Here is a 22,132-nt window from a genome sequence, read left to right as displayed (position 1 = left end):
TAATGACCAAATGAGGTTTATCAGGAAACAAAAGGCCAGCCTCAACCCCTAAAGAAATAAACCCTGTTTGCAATGGCAGAAGGATTTCCTCTGGGATGGTGTTGCCTGAGGAATAGCCAGGAAAAACTGTATTTTCTTCATTTGATATGAAATTAGCTCCCTGATGCTTCAATACTTTAGCACATGACTCTTCTCAGGATGAAATAAAAGCCTAGGTGAAGAATCTATAGGGAACCTAGAGGGAGACTTGCTGCTAAGGAACACTGCCTTTACAATCCCTGTGGCAGAACAAACTTCTCCTCAAGAGGAATTTCACTCAAGGGAGTGAAAGTGTTACAGGGAAGGAACTCTCCCAGCCCCCTCCGGGACACTGAGCACTTCCAGGTTGCAATTTATGATGGGCCTAGCTTTCAACATTAAATGATGCAATATCCTTAATTAGCAACCCCTCACTTTTCCATGTAAATGGTTTAACAGACCCCTCTACACAGTGGTGAGCTGGAGCAGGTTTCCACAGGTTCCCAAGAACCATTTGCTAAAATTAGACCTCTGTGGAGAACCGGTTGTTAAAGAGCCAGGGAGTGGGCAAAAAACTCTAGTCCACGGGCTGGACCATCCTGTTGCTCCCAGGATTCCCAGCTGGGGAGGCTGAGGCTCCCCCGGCCCTTCCCCTACTTCCCCCTGAGCTGCAGCATGGCCGGCCGCAGGCGTCAGCTGGGCAGCTCAGCTGAGCTCCGGAGTCATCCTACTGCTGCTTTTTGAGAGGCCTGGCAAGGTGTGGTGGGAAGGCCTGCTGCAAGCTCCAGGGCTGGCCAGAGGGGAGGGAAGGGGAGGAGGCAAGTGGGTCAATTGGCCTGGGCCCAGCAGGGGCCCCTGGCCCCACAAGGATGTCTCTCCCTGCTCCCCCCCCCCCTTAAATCAGAACTTTTTATAGGAAACCGGTTGTTAAGATTTTGGTAGCTCATCATTGCCTCTACAGATACCATTTTGCATCGCAAACCACACTCTGGAAGACTGAAGGCAGCATGTTCTCTCCCCAAAGCACTGAATGCAGGTTTGAAGAACCTCCATGGCACACAGACTGTAGCCAGAGAAGCTCCCCCAACACTCGGCACTTCAAGACAGGCATTCTAAAGGGATCTACATTCATTATGTCTACCCAGAGCTTTGAGATCTTTAGATGGCTGGACAGAGCTAAAGAAGCACAGATGATGTGAAGTCGGTGAGGAGCATTCAGCCAGGCTGGTTAGGTTCCATTTTTACAGTTCAGAAAGGTACCCGACTAGCTTCTACTTCCCTCAACCCACCACTAATCTGAAGGACTAAACTAAAATGACAGTAGCTCTGTTGCATTATATTGGTCCATCGGTGCCCTGAAAGGAAGTTAGAGCAGTGTGGTCATTTAACGACAGCTGCACATTACAACTCTGACTCTTGTCTCAAGGCCAAAAGTACATGGCTGCAAGCCCCACAGAGCTCACAGAGGAAAGGTGCTGGCTATCAGATGAGTAGGTAATAAACCAGAGATCCTTCCTGCCCATTGCTGGTGCATGTTACAGTGCTTTCCCCCACAGGAGACAGGGATAACCCCCATGTCCCAGCCAACATCTTACGCTGGACAGAGCGTGTTCTCACATCAAAAGCTGTGTGAGCACTATCACTCTACACTGAACCACTGCCAAAACTCACTGGAGTCAGTGTTTGTCAGCACCCAGTTCTCCATCTGTAGCAAGCTCTGAGATACAGCACAAATGAAAAGAACTTGATACACACAGCTTTGGGAACAAGGAGGAGGCTGCTGACATTACATTGCTAAGGCGGTAGCTTAGTCACCTTCTCGCTAGCATGGCCACAGTGATTCAGAACAGACAATCACAGCACTGGAAACTCTGGGCGCTTTTTTAGCTGCAGCTCTGAGGTGCGTTCAGGGTAACCCAACCCACAGGGAGTATAACTAAAGCAGTTGTTCTCAAACCGGGGGTCTTGAGCTCTCAGCCTTCACCCCCAAGCCCCACTTCACCTCCAGCATTTATAATAGTGTTTAATATAAAAAATGGTGTATTTAATTTATAAGGGCAGTCGCACTTGGAGGCTTGCTGTGTGAAAGGAGTCATCAATACAAAACCCCTGAACTACAGAAGGGAGATGTAGCTAATACACCAGGCAGCACAAGCATGAAAGGGGAGAGAATGCCACCAAGCACAACTGAACATGGACCTGCTGGCTAGATCCCAGCCATGGTGCTCTCTCAAGCAGGACTCCTGGAGTTCAATGCAAGGAATAAAAGATTTCTGTAGAGAACAGCTCTTCCTCAATAGATCTCAAAGCATTTTAGAGATGGGTTAGCATCATATCTATTTTACAAATGGAGAAATAGAGGCACAAGGACATGGTGCAAGCCTGTAGCAGAGCCAGGAGTAGAACCCACATCCTTCTAGCTCCAGAGTCCACCCCTCCGGGCCAAGCACAGAGAGGAAATCCCCGTCTCTGCTACAACAGACTCTAGGATGGCAATGTCTACCCAGCCCTCCCCATGGCATGGGGAAGTCTTGGAGAGCAGGCATTGGCAGGCCTGTTTTCATACATTGGAAAAAATGGAATTTAACATCCCAGGAAAAGAGCTAAATTGGAGCCAGAGCAGAATGTTCAGTGTGGTTAGCATATAATGTTTAAAATGCCATTCCTCAGATAAAGCTCTAGCCGTTCACAGAAAGCAGGGTCAATGGCTCCCCAGGATTTTCACAAGCAAAGTAGCTCCTCACTCTCAAGCTGACATCACAAGATAAGCCACCAGAGGACAATGTTCTTGAAGCTGGAGAAGACAGACAGGCACAGGTTTTGCTCTGTGCAGGACCTTAAACATTTGCCAGGAGAGGAGGAACTCTGGTATCAAGGACAAACTGCACAGGGTATTTGAAGTTAGGCAACGTCACCAGCCCTGCACTCCAGCACCCAGGCTGCAGTAAACCACTGAGTCACTAGAGAAGCACTGTACTGGACAGAGGGAAGTGACTGAGCACTTGACAGGCAATTCTCCTCTCTAATGAGCAGCCTGGGCCTGCTCTACATTCCCCCTTGGACTCAAATGCATTCTCTTCCAAATCAGGGTTAACAACTGCTTAACAATTAAACACAATGGACCTGATTTACCACAGCTGGCACAGAGAGGCATTAACACACACACACTCCACCTGCACCAGACAACACCCAAAATTGTGGGGAGGGCTGTTAGCAGTCCCCTTACTCCCAATCCATTGGGATTTCTCACCGGAAGAGCGCAGCTTTACACTGTCCTGAGAACTCTAAAAGACCCCACTAGAAGGAGGTGCTAATCTCACTACATCCCATTACAACCTAGCAGTGAGGAGGCTGTCAGGCCTTCCAGTCTCCCAAATACCCTGCCCAGGGGCCAGACAGCTTAACCCTTTGTTTAATACATTAAAGCTACATGGAGATGGGTTTACAAGTTGCCAAGTGAGGGTGGGACAATATCACTTTTCCCCAAGGTGGCGCATTCCAACTTTGGCCTGCTTCACACACACATTTTGTATTGGGTAACTATCAGTTAGGGGGTGATTTTTTACCAATATTGGGACAATCCCAGTTGTGGATGCACCAATATGAAGTTTCTTTATACCTGTATAGCTTAGTCCTCTTCCCAATAGCTACTCCAGCAGAAAGCACCTTTCTAGTGATGTAACTGCCCCCATACTAGGAGAAGATTTTACTGCCAGGTCTCTGTGTAGACAGCACTAGGTCAACAGAAGACTATTACTGCCTCTTGGGGAGGAGGATTACCTAGTAGTGTGGATTTTTCACACCCTGATTGACATAGTTAAGACAAACTAATTTTCTAGTGTAGACCAGGCCTATATCAGTATACTTAAAAGGCCCATCTTTCTAATGTAGGCAAGTCCTTAGGTTCAGGAGTGTCAGAGATGCACCTTTTTATTTTTAAAAACATATCCATGATGAACAGAGCTCCTCCAGCTGAGCTTGTAGAAGGAAACAAAAGTGAGCCAGCTGCCATTTATTTTTTAAAAATAGAGAAAATACATAGGACCTAATGTTGTCTATTCAGACTTAACATTTACTAACCCGTTTTGATACACTTGCCAAGATCCAAGTTCATAGCTCTGCATTTCCTGCACTGTTAGATTCCAAAGTCCTGCTAGGCATACAGATCCCTGCACCATTGTAAGCATTAGCAAGGCTCTAACTCTTGCAAAGTAAGCACAGAAACAAACTCAATGGTTGTTTTTTTATAAGCCTCTCAGTTTGCTGTGAACTTCATATCAAGGATTCCTTCAGGTTCTAAATCCTAAAAGGTCTTTTTAGGCTGCCTCCCATTTCTTCCAAATCCACCTTTCATAGATTCATAGACTCTAGGACTGGAAGGGACCTCGAGAGGTCATCGAGTCCAGTCCCCTGCCCTCATGGCAAGACCAAATACTGTCTAGACCATCCCTGATAGACACTTATCTAACCTACTCTTAAATATCTCCAGAGATGGAGATTCTACAACTTCCCTAGGCAATCTATTCCAGTGTTTAACTACCCTGACAGTTAGGAACTTTTTCCTAATGTCCAACCTAAATCTCCCTTGCTGCAGTTTAAGCCCATTGCTGCTGCTTCTTTATCCTGGAGTTGAAAACCCCCCACTGATCATGACCAAGCTTACTTTTAAAGGGACACTGCAGGGTTAAAAATCTCATTAAAAAAGCAGTTTGTTTACCATTGTCAAACAGCACAGCTTATTAATGTTGTATGTTCTCATTTACTTTTCACTAGTTGTATTTTTGACAGCTAGGTGTTCTTCTCAGCTCACTGCACTGAAAATAGACTAGTTAGTTTCTTGTCAATTTCACTTCCTGGGTCACCAGCATAAAGCAACCAAGGGTAGCTTACAAACATTGTGGGGGAGGGGTGTGGAGAGAGAACTTTCCACAAGTTTTAAAGGACAGATTTCTGTTGGTATTTTAAGCTTCTATATATACACTTAGTTTTGGCTCCACAGTTAGGTTCCCTAAATCTGACCTGACAGATGTCCCTGTAACATCTGGATTCAACACAAAACAAAAGCACAGGTTAAACCTTTCAGTGTGCTCTCAGGGATCAGACTCCCAGTGAAACAACATAGCGGCAAGCTGGAGAAGCATCCTGGGTTATGTTGTGAGTGCATCAACTAACCCTCAATGCCTCAGAATTTCCTCCTTTGCTAACAGCTATTCAGAGGCAGGGCCAACGACGGGGGGCGAGGGGGGAGGAGAAGCCAGTACAAATTACTCGGGCCCAGCGTCATCGACCCTGTTTAGCTGGTCCACCCTTGCTGGGGGGCCCAAAAATATTTTTTCACCATGGCCTGAACCTGCTCTCGGCAGCCCTGCTGAGAGGAGACTGGCAGCAGGATGGGAGGGGTGCCTGGAGCCCTCACTTAGGCTCTGATCTCAGAGTCTGGCAAGAAGCCTTTAACATTGCAACAAAATCTGTGTTTAAAAGAATTTCAAGTATATTAGGGTGCTTGGCTTGGTGGGAGGGGGGAAGAAACTTCAGTCAAATATTGCAAACATCAGGGACCTCAGGTTAGGCAACCAGAGTAGGTGACCTGCTTCTCAGAGCAGTTGAGGGCTTCCAAGCGCCAATGGAAAATACGGCAGCTGCGAGTGCTCAGCACTTGGGGGAGGAGGGGGTTAGGACAAATTATGTGCCTCCCTATGGATTTAGGTACTTCAGGGCAAACACCTAAATTTGGAAACATTTTACTGTACTACTACTGATGAGGCTCAGCGCAGGGAAGGGGGCACCACAGTCCGTTAACCATAGCTGAAAGTCACTCAAGTGAAATGCCACAAATGGGCAACAATACCAAAAAACCACCCTTAGCTCCACCTACTGCACTGGGAAAATGAAGCCTCAGAGAGTTGCAGCCAGCCCCACCCTTCCTCTATTTTTATGCAACCCTTGAAAACGGAAGAAAAAGTTGATAAGCCCTGCCCCAGTAAATTTTTCCTGCAAGAGGCCAGTTCACAAGGGGTGGAGGAGAGGCCTCCAAAAAGGTCAGTTACAAACAAAAACAAAAGCCACACACAACCCACTTGTAACCCTTTTGATCCAGGCACTGGGAAGGAGCTGAGGAGGGGTTACATGTCATTTACTATGACCCAATGAGATTATTGGCGGGGGGTGGGGGGGAGTCTGTTTTTTAAGACACACCCACAGAGAGCTTGTAACTGTCCATGTAGACAGCAAAAGAAAAGCAGCCACTGAATATAATTCCAAAAAATGTTCTGAAGTAACCAGATAGCTGACATTTCAGACCCTTAACAAGTATAAAAACTGTACTTAAAAATAAAAGATTGAACTCCATATACTGAAGATGGCTTATTTGTACATCTAATTCACCAACCATGTCAATTTCTCCCACCCCTCACTTTCACCTCCCACCAAAAAGTTATGCAACTAACTGCCCAAGAGTTCATTCTTATTTTTGGTAGGACACGACATCTCAGCCAAGTTAGCAGAGTGATAACATCCTAAGAACAGGATTGTTTTTTTAAAAAGTTATTTTGGCCTGCATTCAGACAGACAATCAAGTCCAATACAACATCAGGAAGCAAATAAAAATTATAACAGGCAAAAATTCTACAGAAAATTGTAGGGTGGATGTGAAATTCATCTAAGTAATATATTACTGCACAATACTCCCCCCACCACCCAAACATAGAACCACTTGCCTCATCAGATGCTACAACAAAATAACCCTTCACAATCTAAAAATAACTTGAGTCTCTGGGAGAAAGCCAACATCCACTTACTTAGGTTCACTGTCATCTGCAAACAAAATGGACCAAAGATAACTCAGAACTCCAGAGGTAACTGAACTTTAGCAGCTGGGCTGGAATTTTCCTATTCTCAACTCAGTATGATGTTTTGTTTTAAATGATGGAGCTTCATGTGGATTGTGGAGAGAGAGGAAGGTATTGTATTACTAGAGGACCCCAAAAGGACTAGTTTTAATGGAAATAACTAGAAAAATTCTCTGCAGCATTTGCTGAGTGCTAAAATCTGTTCCTGGAAAAATATACTGACTGCTTTACAATAATAAAGAGTTATACTTGGCGGAGGGATAAATACAAAAATCTATTTAAAATCCTAAGTGGGAAGTTTAAGAAGGCTTCAGTAGCTCAGGGAATGAAGCTCCCAGGAAGATTAGAGGGACATCACAAAAAAAAAGAGAAAGGGAGAGACTTAGACCATGGCTACACTGGCACTTTACAGCGCTGCAACTTTCGCGCTCAGGGGTGTGAAAAAACACCCCCCTGAGCACTGCAAGATACAGCGCTGCAAAGCCTCAGTGTAATCAGTGCTGCAGCGCTGGGCGCGCGGCTCCCAGCACTGCAAGCTACATCCGTAAGGGATGTGGTTTACGTGCAGCGCTGGGAGACCTCTCTCCCAGCGCTGGCGCTCTGACTACACTCACACTTCAAAGCACTGCCGCGGCAGTGCTTTGAAATTGCAAGTGTAGCCATACCCTTAAAAAGTAGTTTGAGGTACTGCACTCTACCTCAGAAGTCCCTTGCCAGTTATTGTGGATTTACAAGCATATTTTCCTGTTTTAAAAAACATTTTTCCTCTCCTGGTTGCTGTGGAAAAGAGCCACACAAACAACTGACTATACAGCTCTGCACTTGACAACAGTTTGCATCTAGTCTGTTTCACTACCTAAAAAAAAATAAAATAAATCTTCAAACTGGAAAGGGAGAGAACAACTTATCAGTTCCAGTATTTTAGGTGTTGTTATAACAGTAGCTCTACTCTCTACAGGCAGCTGGACAGAAGCATGTGCCAGCCAACTCTTCTATCCCAGAGAGGATCCGAGCTGTCACAAAGGAGATCAGAGGCTGTCTGTTGCCCCACTCCTCCCTCAGATTCTTTTCTGGGTCCTACTCCCAATAAGATGAAACTCGAATCCCTTCCTCTGCTGCTCTTCATGACCTTCCCAAGAAGCTGCATGAAACTTATGTGACCAATAGATTCACTTCTGTCCACAGGGTTCTGAGCTGAAGCAGCTAAACTGTCCTGAATCATGTTAACTTCACCCTGATGCAGCTTGGCAAAGCTCTGAGCAATAGCAAAAGTACTGGAGATGCCTGCACACTGAGGAAGGCAACAAACATACACAGAAAAGTTTCCTATTAAAATGAGGATTCTTCAGGCACTGATAAAATGTAACATGAAAAACAATAGCTCTGAGAGGGTGTAACAGATGCAGTGGTATTTGTCTGAGTCTGCAGAGAGCTTGAGATAACAGCTCTGAATTGCATGTCTTCACTGCAGAGTTAACTCCAGTTACCTACACCCAAGTTAGCCAAGTTCAAGTGAAAGCGGCAACCCTGCAAACTAAGCAGTGATTTGCTGTGTCCACACAGGCGATGGACTCACTCATGGGTGGCATTACGACTTCTGGGAGCACATCCCATGGTTCTTTGCATGTGGGAGAACCTGTCTGTCCTTTCTGGGCACACTGGGAAAATTATGGGAAGGCACTGCTGCACTAGAAGTGCTCAGTTAGCACTAGCCTGCATCCACACTACAGAGTGGTCAATCAGCAGCCAACTAGATGTGCTCACTCGATTTTGGCCTATATAATCTCTCAGGCCAACAACATGATTCAGCATGCTTGCAAATTATGGCCAACACTCAAATTCACTACACAGTAAAGACAAACCCTTAAAGGCGGGAAGCTCCCCTGGGCGTAACCAGTGCAGCAACATATGCCTGAGGTTGCAAAGAGCCTGAGACAATAGCTCTGAGCCCAATTATGCCTATGAGGTATGACATCATCTAAATAAATCACTTGACTACAGGAACTATACTGGATGGAGACCATTTAGGTAATAGTTTAAAAAAATCAAGAACTCTTCAGTTGGGGATCAACCAGAAATTAAATCCACTTGTTCATTTATTTATTTATTTTTAAATCACTAAAGACAATGTCAACAAAACAGAACAAATGTCACTGGGCAGTGGTCTGCTACTGCTAGAGAAAGGGCGATTCATTCATTTGAGCGAAAAGTTGAAACATAGCCAAGATGTTTATTTTTACAAGCAGGAGACAGATATGCTGCACTAATATGTTACTTGAATTCTGGTATTTCAAATGATTGATAAAGACACAATTATTTGCCTGAAGTGAAGTTTTTCATACTGTATCATTATGGAATGGTTACACTGAGATTGGTTTAGACGTGGCTGGACATGTGACTAAACAAAGACAGCTTAGCCATTAAACAAAACCTTTAAGTATATTATACTTTTTGAACAATCAAATTTCTGAACGGCAAGAAGAATTAAAACTTACTAGTGGCTGTCAGCCATCCAGTAACCTTAACAGCCATCAGACTTACATTCTAAGGCCAGAAGGGACCACTGTGATCATACAGCCTGACCTCCTGTGTGACACAGGCCAGAGAACTGCCCCCAAATAATTCCTGTTAGAAATAAAGCAGATCTTGTATAGTTGGATATTTTTCTACACTTACATCGGTATCACTATACATCACTCAGGGGTGTGAAAAATCCACGCCGAGTGATGAGGTTATACCGACCTAACCCCTGGTGTAGGCAGCGCTATGTTGACAGAATGGCTCCTCCCCTCGACATAGCTACCTCCTCTCATGGAGGTGGATTAATTAAGTTGATGGGACATGCTCTTCCATTGGTGGTATAGTGTCTTCACTGAAGAGCTGTGCTGCTGCAGTGTTTTAAATGTACTCCTGCCCTTGATTTACAAATTTCCAGTGATGGAGAATGCACCACAGCTCAGGATAACTTGTTCCAGAGGTTAATTACTCTTCCTGTTAAAAATTTACACTATTTCCAGTCTGAATTTGTCTAGCTTCATCTTCCAGACAATGGATCTTGTTATATCTTTGTATGCTAGACTGAAGAGCCCATTATGAAAGTTTAGTTCCCCATGTAGGTACTTGCAGACTGTGACCAAGTCACACCTCTTTGTTAGGCTAAATAGATTGAGCTCTGGGAGTCCATCACTTTAAGGCATGGTAGATGAGGTAGTATCTTTTGCTGGACCAACTTCTGTTGGTAAGAGACAAGCTTTCATGCCACACACAGCTGCTCCTCAGGAAGAGAGCTGAAGAGCAGCTCTGTGTGGCTTGAAAGCTTGGTCCAATACAAGATATTACCTCACCCACACTGCCTCTCTAATATCCTGGGACCGACATGGCTATAAGCACTGCATATTATAAGGCATGTTTCCAATCCATTAATCATTCTCCATTTGTGGAACTGCAGATCTCAGACCATCTGATTGAGACAATATTATTTAATTCTATTTTGCATATGTTCATGCCTTACTCAGCTGTAGGAAGTATATATGTTGTATACACACACCCACTCATTAACTGTGTTTACAGGCCAAAGATTTTTTTTTCCAAAATAAGCAGTGACAAAAATCTGATAAAAACCATGTTCTAGCAACACCACTTCCTCCAGCAAGATGGAGAACACCACCACCTATTCAAACAGAAGCATATGTTCTTTAACGTGATTAAGTCCATGAGTATCACTGTGTCTGTTTGAAGCTGCTCTGCTAAAACTAGTTATGTTCTCCTACTGGGTAAATGTGCCAAAGAATTTAGTTATCCTTGCAGTAAAATTCAGAAAACTGTATGGTACGCAGTTTGGTTTGCACTGCCACAGAAATTAGCCTTGATGAACTGTTGAATCCCAGATGTCCTGGTGGTTCCAGTTTTCTCCCAGTTTTGTTATAAGACAGCAATTACTATCGCTGATCCAAAATGTTAATTCTGTTACAATATTCCGCTACCTTCAAGGTTTCTGGAAAAATAATGTCTCCCATGCTTCTGGAAAGCATACTTGGGCTGAGATGAATAGCTAGAGCCTTTGCTTTCTTCAACTCCTCGTCAGCAAGGTATATTTTGGGTTTTTTTTTCATTTTCTCTAGTAAATGAAGCCAACTTTCACATCTGAACTGATATAAAACCCTTCATCCACAGAGATATCAAAAACTTCTGGGCACAATCAGAGTTACTAAACTAATTATAAAGAAGCCATTAAGAGAAAGGAATTATTTCCATCACTCCTCCCCAGAAGCAGAGCTTAGATCTCAATTAAAATAGCTCATATTGCTCAGATACATAAGGGAATGACCTACAGGGAGAGCTGCGTGTCAGAGTGTCAAGGGCTGGTTTTCTGAGAATGGAAATTTAACAAGAGAATGCATCCAAATCTGCAGCAAGTAATAGCACAAGTGAAACTCTCCACCCTATTTTAAGGTCAGCAGAATTCAGCAAAGCTTTTCTCTTTGGTAACAGAGGGTATTTCTCATTGGTTTTGGAAATCGTTTCCAAAGCCAACTGAACAGTCTTTGGTTGTACTTATTTTTAGCTAAAGACTCAACCTTGGAACAAAGCTGCATGGCCATTTTTTTTCTAATGCTAACATTCCTTAAGGAGAGAGATGGAAAGTCTTACAATAATTTAGAATTACTAACCAAAGTCTGCCCTTTTTTAAAAACGTTTTTCCCCTTGTGCCGCAGTCTATTTTTGACACTGAATGATGGGCAAATTCAAGGGTGAACCCCACCAAAGGAAGCTTCTGGGATGGAGCGCGCTTGATTTAAAGCGGCCACAAGTTTTGTTTTGGTAATTTATGGCTCACTGGAATAAACCATTAAAACACTAAAACTTCTAATTAGGGCTGTCAAGCAATTTAAAAAATTGTGACTAATCTCAATGTTAAATAATATAATACCATTAATTTAATTTTTGATGTTTTCTACATTTTCAAACATACTGATTTCAATTACAACACAGAACACAAGTGTACAGTGCTCACTCGATATTTATTTCACAAATATTTGCACTGTAAAAAACAAAAGAAATAGTATTTTTCAGTTCACTGAATAAGGAACTTTTTTCATGAAAGCTGAACTTACAAATGTAGAATTATGTACAAAAAACTGCATTCAAAAATAAAACAATGAAAACTTTAGAGCCTACAAGTCCACTCAGTTCCATTTCTTGGTCAGCCAATCACTCAAACAAGTTTGTTTACATTTATGGGAGATAATGCTGCGCACTTCTTATTCACAATAACTCCGGAAAGTGAGAACAGGTATTTGCATGGCACTTTTGTAGCTAGCATTTTAAGGTATTTACGTGCCAGATATGCTAAACATTGGTATGCTCCTTCATGCTTCAACCACCACTCCAGAGGACATGCTTCCATGCTGATGATGGGTTCTGCAGCAGTGCAGACTAGCACATGTTCATTTTCATCATCCAAGTCAGATGACACCAGCAGAAGACTGATTTTCTTCTTTTGGTGGTTCGGGTTCTGTAGGTTCCACATTGGAGTGTTGCTCTTTTAAGGCTTCTGAAAGCATGCTCCACACACCATCCCCATCAGATTTTGGACGGCAATTCAGATTCTTAAACCTTGGGTAGAGCGCTGAGCTACCTTTAGAAATCTCACATTGGTACTTTCTTTGTGTTTTGTCAAAACTGCAGTGAAAGTGTTCTTAAAACAAACGTGCTAGGTCATCATCAGAGACTGCTATAACATGAAATATATGGCAGAACGCGGGTAGAACAGAGCAGGAGACTTACAATTCTTCGCCCAAGGACTTTGGTCACAAATTTAATTAACGCAATATTTTTTTAACAAGTGTCATCAGCATGGAAGCATGTCCTCTGGAATGGTGGCTGAAGCATGAAGGAGCATACCAATGTTTACCATATCTGGCATGTAAATACCTTAAAATGCTAGCTACAAAAGTGCCATGCAAATACCTGTTCTCATTTTCAGGAGACACTGTGAATAAGAAGTGGGCAGAATTATCTCCCACAAACGTACAAACTTTTCTGTCTTAGCAATTAGTTGAACAGGAAGTAGGACTGAGTGGACGTGTAGGGTCTAAAATTTTACATTATTCAAAAACAAAATATATGTTTGTAACTTGCACTTTCACGATAAAGAGATTGCACTACAGTACTTCTAGGAGGTGAACTGAAATATACTATTTATTTTGTTTATCATTTTTATAGTGCAAATATTTGTAATAAAAATATAAAGTGAGCACTGTACACTTTGCATAGCGTTGTAATTGAAATATATTTGAAAATGTACAAAAACATCAAAATATTTAATTTCAATTGGTATTCTATTAACAGTGTGATTAAAACTGCAATAAATTGTGATTTTTTTTAAATCACAATTAATTTTTTGAGTTAATCCCATGAGTTAATCCCAATTAATCAACAGACCTACTTCTAATCAATGTTTGTGTGAATAGTCTAAGCAAACATCCATGATTTCAGAGAGGAAAGAAGGACTGCGATCATAGGGCACCGTTTAAAACCAAGCCATCAGAAAGCATTACCTAATGCCTCCCTAACATGTTTGCTGGAGCTGAAATGGCAGATTAAATTTTCCAGGCAAGCGGTGCACACTGAGATTTAGGACTAGTCTACACTGGCAGCGCTTTAACATGGTTTGTCTGGTCATGGCAGAGCTCTGAGAGAGAGAGTGCTCTAAAAAAAAAAAAAAAAAACCGCCACGAGGGGCACAGCTCCCAGCACTGGTGCACTGTCTACACTGGCACTTTACAGCACTGAAACTTGCTGTGTTCTTTCACACGCCTGAGCAAGAAAGTTGCAGTCCTGTAAATTGCCAGTGTAGACAAGCCCTTAGCTACACGACTATTCTAGTTTGCCAAAGCTCTAGTGCAAAAGATTCAAGACAAGAGAAGCCTTTTAAGCCTGTTTGAATGCACATGAAGAGCAGGAAGAGAGTTAGTTCTGATTTGACAGAGGATTTGTTGAGACCTCAGTCCAGTCTTTAGCCACAACACACAAAAGCCACCGTGTTCGCTGAAAAGTATTAATTTGAGCTTGTACAAGAAGTTGGTTCTCTGATCTCTGCAGCTGCTCTCCCCAAAGCAGACAAATGTCCTGATAAAACGTGGTACTGCCCTCTGCTCCAGAGGCTCACAAAGCAATAGCACATAGCAGTTTGATAGAGTAAGATCTTTCCTCACAACACAACTTGATTATTGGGGGGGGGGGTTGGTTTTTTTGGGTGGGGGGAGGGAGAATATCCATCTAAAAACTGGAACTCTAACAAGAAAGTATGTGAATTGAGTATTAGAACCATACCAGCATCACTTTGTAAAGACAGCAGACCCAGTGAAAAAATAAATCCAGACTTCAGAGTCACTGGTATTAGAAGGCTTACAATAATGATTACAATTAACAATAATGATCTCATGCCATAGGAGTTTTCCTTGACTTATCTTTAATGTACATACATCTGCCATTACCAGGCTGCCTGGGACAGTCCCTCTGCCAGCATCACTTAGACATGCATACTTTCAGCCTTGTAATGAGGAACATCTTCTGGCATACAACTAACAGACCAAACATCAGATTCTCTTCAGCACTCACTACTCACTCATAGACTCAGGTCAGAAGGGACCATTACGATCATCTAGTCTGACCTCCTGCACAATGCAGGCCACAGAATCTCACCCATCCACTCCTGTATCAAACTTGTGTCTGAGCCATTGAAGTCCTCAAACCATGGTTTAAAGGCTACAAGGTGCAAAGAATCTTCCAGCAAGTGACCCATGCTCCACGCTGCAGAGAAAGGCAAAAAAAAAAAAGGGCTTCTGCCAATCTGCTGTGGAGGAAAATTCCTTCCTGACCTCAAATATGGCGATCAGCTAAATCCTGAGCATGTCGGCAAGACTCACCAGCCAGACACCCAGGAAAGAATTCTCTATAGTAACTCAGACCCCACCCCATCTAACATCCCATCACAAGCCATTGGGCATATTTACCGCTAGTAGTCAAAGACAAATTAATTGTCAAAATTAGGCTATCCCATTATACCATTCCCTCCATAAACTTATCAAGCTTAGTCTTGAAGGCAGATATGTCTTTTGACCCCACTATTCCCCTTGGAAGGCTGTTCCAGAACTTCACTCCTCCGATGGTTAGAAACCTTCATCTAATTTCAAGTCTAATCTTCCTGATAGCCAGTTTATATCCACTTGTTCTTGTGTCCACATTGGTTACTGAGCTTAAATAATTCCTCTCCCTCCCTGGTATTTATTCCTCTGATATATTTATAAAGAGCAATCATATTTCCCCTCAGCCTTCTTTTGGTTAGGCTAAACAAGCCAAGCTCTTTGAGTCGCCTTTCATATGACAGGTTTTCCATTCCTTGGATCATCCTAGTAACTCTTCTCTGTACCTGTTCCAGTTTGAATTCATCCTTCTTAAACATGGGAGAACAGAACTGCACACAGTATTTCAGATGAAGTCTCACCAGTGCCTTGTATAATGGTACTACATCTCCTTATCTCTACTGGAAATACCTCGCCTGATGCATCAAGGTCAAGACAGTTTTCATCCTGGAAGTGCTTGCTAAGTCCCAGGGACTCCTCAGTTATACAGTCACTCTTTAAAAGTCTATTAAAATATGTGCTTGTTATAGGAATTTACTGATGAGATTCACTCTGCTGTAACTGACCCAAAATTAACAACTGTGCTCAGAAATTACAAAGTTAACATTACAATTAATCACAATCTAGGCAGTAAGGTGTCTTCTGTGACTGCATCGCTTACTGCTATTCTCAATAAAGAGCAATCTGTTTGTGCAATGACTTCAAGTTAATTTGAAAGTATCTTGCAGACATGTCTCAGCTTAAATATAGGGCAATAATGACTCAAGTCTTCAGCACTATTTACACTTGAACAGCTGCTAGAAAGAAAAAATGTCTTGCTCTACTTTTGAATTTAGAGCCCCACACCAAGATCAGAATAATATTTTGTAAGTACTCTCCACTTCAGAAGGCAAGAATCATTTGGATCCTTCCCTTCTCCCCCCCACCTCCATCCTTTCCAACATAAAGATACAATTTGAAAATAAATAATTCATTCCACACTGGACATCCAAAACCAAATACTGTATGACCGAGGGCAAAATACACAAATTCACTCAAAGCTGCCACGACATTTTCTTCCCTTTAATTTTGTAGCCAACAGGTAGCAGTCAAAAACAGATGGTCATTTTGGCAGCAGTCCTGCAAATGTGACATCCACCATCTTGGCCAGCACACCAGGGACTGAACTGGGTACCTCCAGGGCTAAAAACAGGAGATTTTACAGCTTGAGCTAAAGAGCCAAGGCTACCTAGCTGGGGGCTGCAACAACTCAGATCCTCAGTGACAGGCACAAAGGGGAGGGACCTGTAACACACACTGACCAGCCCTTACACCAACGTGTGCATGCGCCCATGCTTAACTTTACATGTCAGTAGTTCTACTAACTCCAACAGCAGTCATTGTGTGAATAAAATGAAGCACATGACTACGTGCTTGCAGGATGAAGGCCTTTGTTAGTAAATGAGTTACTGTAAACAGCCCCAGCAAAGCACATGGCTACAGCCCCGCTTAAACTGAGAACACATATATATTACCTGTAAATTAACCAGGTGCATTATTTGCATTTTGCAAAACTCATGCCCTTGTTTCACATTTAATATTCAGTGCAAAAGTGATTATCCCAAAAAAACATTTGCTGCGAGCATCCATTTCAGCTAGAGAATTTTACCAAAACTAGCAAAAATGCTACAGTAGTGCTCTACAAACAGGTTTCCTGTTGTCTTTACTCTAAAACAGGTGGAAATCCAAATCCAAAAGGTGTCTGCCACCTTGTAAGTTATTTTTAGTTTATAGGTGAAGCTGTTGCCCTCTGCCTTATTTATCCAGTGAATTCACCTAGCCAGCTGTAAATCCACAGGCGATCACAAGCATGTTTATCTTACAAATTATGCAGGCCAACAGATGCTAGACTCGTACAAGAGAAAATTCACTGGGGGGAAAAAAAAAAAGTCAAGCATGGATTTTTGTTTTGCTACTAAAAGTACTACAGGCACCTCGTTCTGCAGCTTTATTATTAAATATTTAGGAGTTATGGGAAGACGGGGGTTAAAAGAGGCTACAAGAAACAACGTTTTAGTGCTGCTGCTTTACTTGACCCATTTATTTCTAAAGGGAAAAAAAGGATGCAAGACTAGGCCTGGATCCTTCAAGCCCAAAAATAAGGTTACATGAATATGTATAGGACTTCTCCCCACCTAACTCCTCAATCCTGTAAACAGACCCCATACCTGCACAGAGCCCCAATTAAGTCAATGGAGCTACCCTGGTGTCCACCCACATGGATCCTGATGGCAGGATCTGGGCCTAAAATATTAATGGCATTAAGAAATCTTGCATTCCAGTTGGTAGGTCCTGATATCATCAGCATGTCACACCAACACAGGAATCTGATCTAATTTGTTTACTGAAATCCCTCTACAAAAGTATCAGTGTATCTCCACTGTCCTCAATAAGACCATGGACTCTCCTAGCGGGAGTATACGTTGTTGGCACTTAACCAATATTAAATAAGTCAAGAAGTCACTGTTGTGTTGATAAAATAATGCTATAGACTAGAGCTGCTCAGATGTTAATTATGTAGTTACTAATGCAAGGTTCTGTTTAAAGAAATGAGTCTGCCTGATTTCATCATTGTTTCCTGCCACTGTTTCCTCTATTTCAAAAATCCACAAGACAGACATTTTCTAAACGGCTTTGCCATCACATGCTTCTCTCCTTCCATCCTATGTCTCCTAATCACCTCTTGTCCCAACCCACCCCACATCTTCCAGTTTGCCATCCCATCTGGGCTTCCCCACACTGTGTGGGAGTATCACATAATATGACATTTAAAAGGCTAAATGAGAAATCACTCTTCCTGGGAATTTCAGAAGCAGAATAAAATCCAATTACGAGATTATCTAAAAAAAATTAAAAATCTGCTTTCTTCCCCAAAGCCAAAGGACAGAGAGCGGAGATGTCTGAGTTTAACGTCAGTAAAGTGCTTTGAACACAGAAAGCGGTAGGCAAATACATTATCATTCTCATCAGCAGATGTCATTAGGGCAAAAATCTTCAATTTGGATTGGAGCTTCATTAAAAGACAGGCAGAACAAGTGGAAAAATATTAGAGAAGCAGTAAACACAGGCTGGACTGGTGCAAAGTTTGCTACTGAACTAAGCAAATAAGAACAGCCAGTATCCACACATGCTGAATTCACATTGCTGCTTCTTGTAAGGGCTTGCTTTTCACCATTCCAGTTACACTAAGGGCTGCAGAAAACACTCTTTCAATACCCTGCTACCTTGGCACTAAAGAGCAATTTACTTCCTCTTCCCTGCCACCCAAAAAAAAAAAAAAAAAAAAAAGCTGGGGTTATCTAGGAAAAAGAAAAACAAAGTCTGAGGATTTTAAATCGGTGTTTACTTTCCCAGCTTACGGGGGCCCCATGATGAGCTCAGAGAAAGGAGGGGAGAGAGAAATAGTGCAGCACACAGCTGGATGCTAGAGGCATAAAGCAGCTGACAGAGCCCTTTGGCCAGTAACCTAGGACTGCAGACACAAAGCAACCCACCCAGCTTGCTCTGGGCATCTCCTGGAAGGGGATGAGCTCACCATCTGGTCTCAGTCAGATTGCAAAGGGTTTCAAAAAGGGGAAACAAAGAATCAACAAAAAGCAGTTCCGCACCCTGAGCAACACTGCTCAGTGCAGCAGGGTTCATCTCACAGACCACAATGCCCCCCAAATCAAGCAGGAAGAAAGTGTTTCCAGTTTCCCCCCACAAGTTCCATCACCCTGAGCACCCGCTGTCTCTAACTCTCCCCCCCGCCCCCAAGCAGTCCATCCCCAACCACAGTTGACAGGGATCCTAACTCTTCTTCAACATCATCTGCATTGGTGTGGGAGAGGGCATGGGCACTTAAAGCTTTCCCCTCCACACATTTACTCTGCAGAGGGGCTGGAAAACACAAGGCAGGGTGTATAGCTGCACAAGGGTGGAGTTCTGTAACTGGCAGGGGGTATTTGGGGAGTTGCATTCAAATGGGTGCAGCTGAAGAAAATGTTTGGAGGGTATGTGGCAGCTGGAATGTGGACAAGGCTTCAGGGAGGGTGATGGGTTTGGACGGGATGGAGTATTTCATAACATGGAAATGTTGGGCTGACAGAGGAATGGGGATTCTTTGGGGAGTCATGGACAGCTGGGGGTGTGGAGATAAGCGGCTGGCCTTTCCAGAGAAAACGGTTAGCTGAAGGGAGGGAATGGGGTAATAGTCAGCTGGGGAAGGAACAGGAGGGTTACATGCGGGGATCTCTGAGGGAAGATGGGGAATATCGGGAGAGGATGTTCACAGAGGGTTGTACAGAAATTTTTAGGGAAGGATAGGAGTTTGTATTTAATGAGGATGGGGAGCTTATTTGAGGAGTTGTGGGGAAGCTGTGAGAGGAACTTGGCAGTTGGGGTACATGTAGGGCTGAGGTATAGGCCTCCATATGCCATACATAGAGGCCTGCGGTATATGGGGTTGAGAAAGAGGTGGGGGCCTGTGGTATCTGAAGATTGGAACTGAGAGTTTTCATCTAGGGTGGGGCTTATGGTATCTAGGAGGAAGTAGACGCATCTGGGAGGACTGTCATGTATGGGGGTGGAGGCTGAAGTTGTATCTAGTGGGGGCTGTTATATAGGGGTATTACTAGAGAGTCTGATATATAAAAGGTGTGTGGACTGTTGCATCAGGGGTGTAAATGTATGTAAGGGGTCATGGGCTGGATGGTCTGTGCAGGGGTGTACTGAGAGGGTCTGAGTGGGTGGGGTTTATCACGGGGGTGTGTTAGGGGAGATATATGGAGTGTAGGCTGTACCTAGGGAGGTATATCACATGGTCACTGGGATGTACCTAGGCAGCCTGGGAATGCAGTGTGGAGGGTCTGGGGTGTCTCGTGCAACGTGGGGAAGTACAGGAAGCCACTAGGGTAGGTGCAATGGGCTGTACCTTGAGGTCTGCTAGGCAGGTCACTGGGCAGGGTCTGGGTGTGGGCAAAAGGCCCTTGAGAACCATGGAGGGGGGTGTTCTGTGGGAGGCAGCAGGCTGGGAGGGGCTCTCAGATGCTGGGGGATCCCAGGAGTGTTGCTGGGGGCTCTCAGTGGGCCCAGAAGGCAGCTAGTAGAGGTGAGGAGCTCGCCTGCTCGCTGGGCCAGGCAGGAGGGTGTTGCTGGGCAGGGCCGGAAGAGGGTCACTGGGATGGATGGTACCAGGGTACTGGGGGGACACAGGGCAGGGTGGTATCATGGGGGCAAGGCAGGCAGGGTGCTAGCAGGGGTACTGCTGGGCAGGACCGGGGGGCAGGCCCAGAGGGTACGAGGGCAGGGTGTCGCTGCACAGGGTGGTACTGGGGGAATACAGAGTGGCACCATGGGACTTGGAGGGTCACAGGGAAGGCTGGACAAGGAGCTGGTACTGGGCACATATACCAGGCACGGGGGGGGGGTCACAGGGCAGGGTGTATCAGGTAGTACCAGGGGTTGCAGGGCAGGGTGGTACCACAGGTGCAAGGTGGGCAGGGTGCTGGCAGGCTGGTACCAGGTGGCAGGGGTATCATCAGGAGGAACCTGGACACTGGGGGCTGCAGGGCAGGGTGGTCCTGGGGGGGCAAGGCAGAGCGGGGCAGGGGGGTACCGGGAGGCGGGGCTGTGGCTGGGGTTCTGTGGGGCGGAGGCGGGCCATGCAGGGCGCTGGCAGGCTGGAACCAGGGGGCGAGGGTGTCGCTGGGCAGGGCCAGGGGGCAGGCGGCGAGACCAGGAGGGACCGGGGCGGGGGGCTGGCGAGACGGGACCGGGCGGGCCGGCTGTTACTGGGGGATCGCGGCGGGGGCCGGGGGCTGGCGAGGAGGCACCGGGCGGACCAGGGCACCGAGGTGTCGCTGGGCGGGAGCGGGGCGCCGCGGGCCGGGGCTCACCCAGCAGCAGCAGCTTGACCTCCCGCGCCGCCTTCTCGCCATCTTCGCGCAGGTTCTTGTCGATCATCTTGGAGCGCTCGGCCGCCGCCTTGTCCTCGGCGCTCACGGTGCAGCCCATTGCGGGGCCGGGCTGAGGCGGATCCCGGCCGAGTCGGGCTGGTCGCGCGGCGCTAAGCTGCGTCCCCTCAGCCTGCCGGCGCCGCTCTGAGTCCAGGGCCGCCCGGCTCGGGGGCGGGGCCGGGCCTCCGGTCGCAGGGCGGGGCCGTTCTGTAGGGGGTGTGCTTCGGGGGGAAGGGGAGGGATGGGTTAGGGGGTGTCTCTGTATTGGCTTGGTTTGAGGTGCAATGGGTGGGGCTGGAGTGGATCTGTGTGGGGTGGGTTTGGGGGTGCAGTGGGTGGGGGTGTGATGGCTCTGTGTGGGGTGGGTTTTGGGTGCAGTGGGTGGGGGTGTGATGGCTCTGTGTGGGGTGGGTTTGGGGCTGCAGTGGGTGGGGGTGTGACGGCTCTGTGTGGGGTGGGGTTTGGGTGCAGTGGGTGGGGGTGTGACGGCTCTCTGTGGGGTGGGTTTTGGGTGCAGTGGGTGGGGGTGTGACGGCTCTGTGTGGGGTGGGTTTGGGGGTGCAGTGGGTGGGGGTGTGACGGCTCTGTGTGGGGTGGGGTTTGGGTGCAGTGGGTGGGGGTGTGACGGCTCTGTGTGGGGTGGGGTTTGGGTGCAGTGGGTGGGGGTGTGACGGCTCTGTGTGGGGTGGGTTTTGGGTGCAGTGGGTGGGGGTGTGACGGCTCTGTGTGGGGTGGGTTTGGGGTGCAGTGGGTGGGGGTGTGACGGCTCTGTGTGGGGTGGGTTTGGGGGTGCAGTGGGTGGGGGTGTGATGGCTCTGTGTGGGGCGGGTTTGGTGTGCAGTGGGTGGGGGTGTGATGGCTCTGTGTGGGGCGGGTTTGGTGTGCAGTGGGTGGGGGTGTGATGGCTCTGTGTGGGGTGGGTTTGGAGTGCAATGGGTGGGGGTTGAGTGGGGTGGGTTTGGGGTGCAGTGGGTGGGGGTTGGGTGGTTCTGTATGGGGTAGGTTTGGAGTGCAATGGTTTGGTGTGTGGAGGCTTGGTGTGGCATGGTTTGGGTGCAATGGATGGGGGTTGGGGGCTCTGTATAGGGTGTGTTTGTGGTGTGGTGGATGGTTTTGAGAAATGAAGAGGGGTTAGCTCCCTTTT

At 45.7% G+C, this 22,132-nt stretch overlaps 1 protein-coding gene across 1 annotated transcript in view; it reads right to left on the bottom strand.

Moving 5' to 3' along the window:
- Positions 1–21,141, bottom strand: part of GNAI2 (G protein subunit alpha i2) — a 197,131-nt gene extending 175,990 nt beyond the window's left edge. The window contains exon 1 of the mRNA XM_050958737.1: positions 20,929–21,141. Within this exon, the coding sequence (XP_050814694.1) occupies positions 20,929–21,046 (118 nt within the window). The 5' untranslated portion in view covers positions 21,047–21,141. The remainder of the gene's footprint in view (positions 1–20,928) is intronic.
- Positions 21,142–22,132: the final 991 nt, after the last annotated feature.

This window comes from Gopherus flavomarginatus, chromosome 6, assembly GCF_025201925.1.
Source record: "Gopherus flavomarginatus isolate rGopFla2 chromosome 6, rGopFla2.mat.asm, whole genome shotgun sequence".
In the NCBI taxonomy this organism is placed as follows: Eukaryota; Metazoa; Chordata; order Testudines; family Testudinidae; genus Gopherus; species Gopherus flavomarginatus.
Note: the sequence above shows the minus strand (reverse complement) of the source record. Positions and strands in the feature narration are given on the sequence as shown.